The following is a 7,606-nucleotide window of genomic DNA, read 5'->3' as shown; positions in this document are numbered from 1 at the left end:
GTCTGACCCATTGGTGACAAGGAAGTGACAAAACTTAAATTTGTCTGTTCCCATACCCTGTCCCCATGCCCACACAGCTCCTTACCCTGTGGCCTGAGGAAATTCAATGGACTCTTTGCGGGCCTGTTGTTCCAGCTCCTCTTGGCCAATGCCTTCTGGAAGCATTCACTCACTCTGCCTGCCCCAAACCTGCCTTCTGCTCTTCATGGAGTTCTACCCTTGGATCTGCCAGTGCCCCAACCCCACATGTCACCCCAAAGGCCAACTCGGGGCCTCACTAACCCCTACATGCTGATGACACCCACACCTTGTCATCACCCAGACCTCTGTCCTGGACCAGGGTACCGTCTAAAACTCCCTAATGTGACAAATGAAGCTAGAGCTTGAACCAGTGGTTCCCCACCACCCTTGCTGATTGGATTTTACCTCTAGCCTGTCTCTCTGGCCTCATTTCAGATCCCTTTATGCACTCTACACTCTGGCCAAACCCAGTTGCTGTCTCTGACTGGGCTTTACCTTCCCATCTCAGTGCCTTTGACTGTGATGTTCACTTGACCTGGAATACTCTCTCCATATTCCTAGCCTAGCTAGTTCCTGCTCAATTCCCAGCATCCTTCTCCTCCAGAAGCCTCCCCTGACTTCCCAGGCTGGCTTTGATGCTCCCTCCCTGCTGACTGTGGCTTCTTGTAGTTAACTGAAGAGCAGGTCAGAGAGAAGGCAGGCCCTTGAGAAGGACCGGGAGACAGGCTGCCCAGGCCTGAAGTTCCCGAGACAGGTCTGCGCTAGAGGCACAAAAGCCAAGGACAAGAGATCAAGGCCATTAAGGGAGAACATGGAGAAGAAAAGACAGGAGAGCTGAGGGAACTCCAACAGTAGAGGGCTGGGCGGAGGTGAATCCAAAGGGGGACTGAGGAGGAGCTGGAGTTGGCAGAGATGCAGGAGTGCAGAGAAAGGTGGCTCCCAGCGGACACCCCAGCATTTGTTCCCTGGTGGTGTCCCCGCCTCTTGACCTGGGCTGACCTGGTTTTGACTAATGTCATGCAAGTGATGCCACCGCACTCCCAAGCCTGTCATAAGAAGCTTGTAGGTTCCACCTGGGTCTCTTGAAACTCTCAGGAACATCAACCACCACAGAAGAAACCAGAGTACATGCTACCCCGAGATTGCCAAGCTGTGAGGAAGCCCAGGCTAGCCACGTGAAGTGGCCATGCGGAGAAAGGGAAGGAGGTATCCATGGCCCCCAGCTGTCACAGCCATTCCAGCTGAGGAACCAGACATGAGTCAAGAAAGCGTCTGGGACGTCCACACCAGCTGAGCCTTCAGATGACTCGGGCCCAGCCACCATCCGACAGCAACTGCACAAAAGACACCAAGAGAACTGCCCGCCTGAGCCCCATCCATCCACAGGACCATGAGTGACAACAAATACACTTGGCAACCCTTTCTAGTCTGAGTTGTTCTAGTGTGGGGGGGAGGGGCAGGGGTGATCTCACTGGTTTTAAGTGACTGAGGTGGAGCAACTTTTCATTAGCTATCGTTTCTTAGCTTCTCAGGCGCCCTTGAAGAGGGGTGGGTGAGAGGGAGTGGTGAGGAGGCCGCCACAGCCCAGGGGCTAGGCGGGGAGCCTGGAGTTGGGCTGAGCAGTCATGGAGGCAGAGGAGGAATCAAGGGGTGTCAGGAGGGCTGGTGGGAGGCAACTGAGCATGGGGATGGGCCAGGCTCCGGGCTCCACTGTCTGCACCCTGGGGCTGCAGAGGCAGACACGCCACTTCTGGGCAGCTCAGGGAGGCTCCTCAGCGTGGCCTCAGGAGGAGTCCTGAGTCGGGGCAGCACTGAGGGTGGGTGATTTGATGGCTCGGGGGTCCCCGTTCTTCCTCTCTTTGGTTCAGCCACTTTTAGCATCAATGAAGCAAGATGGCGGCAACACAGGAACTTCACCCCACTGTGCAAAGGCCAGGAGGAAAGCCTCCCTTCCTTGTGCCCTTCTTAAGAGCAAGGATGGCCTTCCTAGAGGATCCCTCCAGTCCGAATTAAGGCTTGGGGAGGGGTTGTGACTCGCCCAGGGTCAGTCATGGGCAAAGCATCCCTAGTCCTCCTCCCAAGCTCTGGGAAGCAGCCACGCCAGGCCTTCTCAGACTCTGAGGTGCACACGAACCACGGGGGGCTGTGCTAGGGTGTGGATTCCAATTCAGCAGGTTGGGGTGGGGCCTGGAGTTGGTGTTTCTAACCCGCTCCCTGGTGATGCCTCCCGCTGGTCTGCAAACCCCAGGTGGGGTGGCAAAGCCATCCCTAGAGGAATTAGGTTCTCAACCCCACCCTTAGAAGCCCATGTGCCAGCCCTTCAGGAAGGATGCAGTGCTGTGGGGGGATGAGGCCACAAGAAACCTCAGCCTCCATAGCCCACCCGGCTCCAGAGTCCAGACACACAGCTGCTGGGACATTTTATTAAGTTAAGAAGGCTCATGGAGCAGGACAGAAAGGCCTTCATGGGACGGCTCCAGCAGTGCCATGCCCAGCACTCCTGCAGAGGAGGCCAGGTCCTGGGGACGGCTGCCGGCTCCCTCTGTCCATCTGTCCCTCTGTCCAGAGTCCCAGGGTGTGGGTCCCTCCAGGGCAGGAAGTAGTTAGTGGGAGGTAGGGTAGGAAGAGGGTGACTGGCTCTCTGCCTCTCCCCCCGGAGTCAGCCCTGCCATGGGCGCTCCTGGGCTTCGGTCAGACTCCTGGGGCAGGGCCACCAGCCCAGAAGCCCAAGCAGGCGGCCAGCCAGACACAGGGGGGAGCGAGTGCTGGAGGCACATGGCCACCAGGAACTACTTTTTAAAAAGTATAAAGTGTTTTGAGGGAAAAAAAAAAAGGAAAAAAATCTATATAAAAATCTCTTCACATATAAAATCCTGAAGAAGGTGCAAGGTAAGACCCAGTGCGAGGGGCGCGCTCAGGTACGCAGAGTGTGTGTGTGTGTGTGTGTGCGTGTGCACGCACTCATGCGCACAGAGGGTGGGGAGAAAGCTTGGCGCCTGACGTCCATCCAGCAGGGAAGGAGGGCAACTGGTCCCTTGGCTGGGGGTCTGCAGTGGGACTGGACCACGAGGACCTGGAAGACAAGAGTGGAGGAGCTGAGGGTTGGCTGCACCCCAGGCTGGCTGAGGCCAGGCAAGGGCCACGGCAGGTCCTTCTGACGCCTCTCAGTCCCCCACTAAGCCTGGGCCAGCCCTGTTCCCAAACGGCCTGCCCATGGGGTGGCCTCCTGAGCACCTTAGGAAGTCCACAAGGACTTGTCAGGTAGAGGAAGTTCCAGGTAGATACGGCATTAGGAAAGCCATCAAAAAATATTCAAGGATGACCTTGAACTAAATCAGGATGACCTTAATACTAAGTCCCAGAGTGGTGTCTGCGGTGCCAAGCTTGGTGAAGGAGCTGGGTGACTGGCTGGTGATGCGTGCCAGCGGCCAGGTCTGCAGGTGGGACGGGTGCGCTGGATTTGCCACCCAAGCCTAGCCAGGTCAGCCAGGGGTCATGTCAACCCTGAGAAGGGGTGTGGCCCAATGAGGCTGTGGGTGTGACACAGTGTCAAGAACTGCCTGCTGTCATATCAGGGGATAGGACAATAATCAGATGCTGAACTGCACTTTCCGACCTCTGAAGAAACAGGCTCAAGTTTATAAAGCAGCCTCTGCCCGAGTCTGACAGTCCCCAACAACCCCGAGTTGTTGGTGTCACTGTCCCCATTTATAGAAAGAGAAACAGAGGCCAGCAGAAGGAAGTGCCCTGGGTCAGGTGGCACAGTGAGTCAGGTGCGGATGAGCCTTGGGCTGGTGCCCCCCTGGGGTCCCCCCGCCCCCCATTGCGTACCCCCCACCCTTCCAATGCACCCACCTCTACTCGGCCAGGCTGCTGCGAACTGCCTCCCTCTCCTGCAGGGCAGCCATGGCGAGGCGCAGGTGCTCCTTCAGCTGCTCGATCTCCCGCTCGGACCGTGTCTTGATGTGGTTCAGCTCCACATACACATCCTGGTACTTTCCCGAGGTGAAGCGCTTGTCCTGGGACACAGGGAGGGGAAGTGAGGGCCCAAAGCCCTTTCTCCTGGGCCCTGCCCACCTGGCACATGCCCCCATGCTCCCTGCTGGCCAGCACAAAGCAGTCAGGCCCCTCTGCTGCCCATGGCCTTGTCCCACTTGAGATGGGAGCTGAGGCAGCAGGAGGCGAAGCTTTGCTCAAGGTCATAGGCAGTGAGTGGGTAGGAGGAGAACAGGTCAACCTGGCCCAGGGCAGAGGCCCTTTTTACAAGTCCAGCTCACATACTCATGGGGCCACCAATACACATGGTGTCAAATGCCACAAACTCAGACCTGGACCCAAATCCCAGCCCTCCCAAAACATAGCTGATTCCGCAGTGGAATGCACACTCCACCTGAACAGGGGTTTTGGTCCTTTGTGTTCACAGCTGTCTCCCAAGAACCTAGCACAGTGCCTGGCATACAGTGGGTGCTCAATAATATTTGCTGAATATATAAAAGCAAATATGGCCTTGAACAAGTTACTCATTCTTTCTCGGCCTATTTCTTGGTCTGTGAATGGGGATAGTGACACCTACATGGCGGAGGCATGAGGACAGTTTGACAAAATGATGGAGCAAGGGAGTGCCCAGCACAGAGCAGGGGCTCACAGGAGAGGCACTCAAGTGGACCCAGAAGGTCCCCGACAGCCTGCCCCAGCCAGCGGGGCCCTACCTTCTGCAGCTTCTGGAGCTCATCCCGGAGGCACTGCACCTCCTTCTTCAGGTACTGGAGTTCGTTCTCCTTCACACGCAGCAGCACCTGGGGTCATGGGTGTCAGGCTGATCCAGGGCCAGAGGCCAGAGCTACCCTGACCCACAGCGCCCAATGGCCTGGCCTTTCCCTGCTTCAGGCCCCTAAAATGTAGCTCCCACTGGCACCAAAACCCATCACACTCAAGTGGCAGACTCCTCCAGGAAGCCCTTTCTGGTTTCTCCTTGCTCTCTCACCTTTGTCCATTCCATGTGAGTAGGAATCTCATGGTCACTTCTGCTTTGGCCCTAACATTGAGGCCCTTAACTTGAGGGCAAAGAGAACAAAAGGGGGCCATGGTATGGCCCTACTAAACCAGAGAGAGCTGGGCCTCCCTGTGGACTACCTCATTAACCCTTCCCCAGACCCTGAGGAGCAGGTGCTGCTATCCTGACTTGACCGAGGGGGAAACAGGTTCAGCCAGGACTGGGGAGGCTTAAGAGCTTCAACTCTGGGGCCACCCTGTCTGGTTCAAATCCCAACTTCTACACTGACCAGCTGTGTGACCTTGGGCAAGGTACTTGACCCCCCTGTGTCTTAGTTTCCTCCTCTGTGAAATGGGGATATAACAGAATCTACTTCAGATGACTGTTAGGAAGATTCGATGAGTTGACAAGTATAGGACTTCCAGAAGTTCCACACACAGAGGAAAGCTGTATATAAATTTCTGCAAAATAAAATATTAGGGTGATCCTGGGATCACACACACATTTTCTCACTCCTGCTTCTCCCAGTAAAGGAGGAGCGAGCCCTACTCTACGGTGAGCTCCTGGAGCTGAGACGTGGGGTGACTTGCCACGGTCACACAGCAGGCAGTGGCTGGACCTGGATGGGAGGGCTGGACTCTGGCTGCAGGGCTTTTGCCCAACCAGCCCAGCAGTGCTGGGCACATAGCAGGTATCCTTCCAAGCTGCGTGGGCCTTTCCTTGCTGGGCCCAACCCCTCAGAGCCACGGTGCTCTCCAGTGCACTGACACCCAGCCTGTCAGGGTGCTCTCCCCAGCTGCAGGCCCGAGAACCACCTGGTGCCTGGCACCAGGGGTGGCTGCTCACCTCCAGCTCACAGGAGCTCCGCTCGTTGCTGCGCCCACAGCCATCGCCTGTGCCCTGTGAGGCAATGAAGCCACGCAGCCGGTCAATCTCCTCTGACAGGCGGGCATGCAGCTCCTGGTGTAGGGGTACGGTCAGTGCACGGGGGGGGGTGCGCAGGGCCAAGCCCTACCCCACCCCACCCGAGCCAGGCCCACCTGGTTGTGGCGCAGCAGTTCCTGGCCCTCCTGCTGGCAGCGCCGCAGTGTGTGCTCACGCTCCTCGGCCTGCCGTGTCAGGGCCCCGATCTCCAGGCACTTCTGCGAGTACTGCTCTGACAGCACCTGCAGCTCCCGCTTCAGCGCCTCCACGTCTGACCTGCCCAGGGTGCAGGAGGGAAGGACAGCGTGGGCACTCTGCCTTTCACCAGGCCGGGACAGAGTTAGGTCATGGCAGACACAAGGCAGCTCGGGACTGCGGGGGTCCTGCCCTTGCTTTGCCTGCAGCCCCTATGGGGCTGTGACCTGGTGACAGCCTCTGGTTCCTGGTGCCTCCTGTACAGGCGGTGGGTTGGAGGAGCCTATCTCTAAACCTCCATAGCCCCAGCATCCCAGAACTGTGCTGTGTGGCAGGAAGGGACAGCTAGTGGCTGAGGGTGAGCCTGAAGCCCAGCTCTAGGGGACACTAGGAGGGGAAGAGGAGGGAGGAGGCAGAGACCAGCTGGCTGGGAAGGGGCCTGAAGAACTGCCTGTGTGCACTGGCATGGGGGTCTGTCTGGGGCTCCGCGGCTTCTCTTCCCCGTGTCAAGTGACTGCACCGGCAATCTCAGCTGGGGGCGAACTGACATGTCCTCTGCTAGGGGGCCTTAACACTGGCCCCTGACTCAGAGCAAGGCCCGACCAAAGACCCCCCAGAGCCCGGGGGCCCTCTTACTGGTGCTGCCTCCGGAGGCCGTCTGGGCCCTGCTGGAGACTCCGAGTTTTGCTCAGCTCTCGGCTCAGCTCCTCCTGGTAGGCCTTCTTCATGGCTTCGATGGCTGGAAGCAGGGCAGAGAGGTGGAGGGGAACTTGGGGAGTGGTCAGTGGCACCAAGATCCCCCTCCTTCGGGACACCACATGTACCACACAGCCCGGAGCAGGGAGAGGGAGAAGGGCGACGGACCAGGCTGTCACAAAGCAGGTGGCTTCCAGGAGGCTGCCTGACCTCTCCGAGCCTGTCTGTCAAGGGAGGGTAACAAGCCCTGTTTGAAGGACCCAGCAGGGGTGCCTGACCACTGGTGCCTCTTGCCATTTGTGATGTCTGGGTAAGATACCCCACAGCCCACCAGCCCTGCAGAGCCTGGAGTCTCTTTAAGAGGAAGCCAGTCTCGTGGTCAAGAGCACAGACTCTGCAGTTGGTACAAATCTGCACAGCTTTGTGGGAGGGATTAATTCCTCTGTGCCTCAGGCCCCTTATCTGGAAAACGGGGATAACAAGAGCATCTTCTCTCCTGAGTTACTGCAGGACGTGTGCATAGCGCTCAGAGGAATGCATGGCACAGAGGAGGTGCCCAGCTATTAGCACCCACTGGCTTATTTTCCAGACTGTGAGCTCCAAGGACTGAGTCTCTTTCTACACTCAGCCGGGGTGGCTGTAAAGATTAACTAAGCCTTCATCCATAGTCTTATCCATACTTCCAAATTCCAAAAACTTGGGACACTGAAAGTTTTTCATAACTGTTAGTCACAATCCCTGACCTGAACGACAGACACAGGCTATTTATGGTCATTG

The 7,606-nt window shown here is 57.4% G+C and overlaps 1 protein-coding gene across 3 annotated transcripts in view; it reads right to left on the bottom strand.

Annotated features, from left to right (window-relative positions):
- Window positions 1-2,428: 2,428 nt before the first annotated feature.
- The window catches only part of TRIOBP (TRIO and F-actin binding protein), a 49,496-nt gene continuing 44,318 nt past the window's right edge, over window positions 2,429-7,606 (bottom strand). For 2 of the 3 annotated variants that reach the window (XM_017653070.3, XM_037007005.2), the window contains 6 exons: window positions 6,770-6,872; window positions 6,055-6,214; window positions 5,861-5,974; window positions 4,731-4,817; window positions 3,877-4,040; window positions 2,429-3,094 (listed from right to left, as the gene is read on the bottom strand). In XM_017653070.3, coding sequence (XP_017508559.3) covers window positions 3,879-4,040; window positions 4,731-4,817; window positions 5,861-5,974; window positions 6,055-6,214; window positions 6,770-6,872 — 626 coding nt within the window. In that variant the 3' untranslated portion in view covers window positions 2,429-3,094; window positions 3,877-3,878. Of the gene's footprint in view, window positions 3,095-3,876; window positions 4,041-4,730; window positions 4,818-4,849; window positions 5,476-5,860; window positions 5,975-6,054; window positions 6,215-6,769; window positions 6,873-7,606 lie in introns of those variants that run through there. The other variant, XM_073213863.1, reaches the window with a different exon arrangement.

This window comes from Manis javanica, chromosome 10 (genome assembly GCF_040802235.1).
Source record: "Manis javanica isolate MJ-LG chromosome 10, MJ_LKY, whole genome shotgun sequence".
In the NCBI taxonomy this organism is placed as follows: Eukaryota; Metazoa; Chordata; class Mammalia; order Pholidota; family Manidae; genus Manis; species Manis javanica.
The sequence above is the reverse complement of the archived record's forward strand: the minus strand, read 5'-3'. Positions and strand labels throughout refer to the sequence as shown.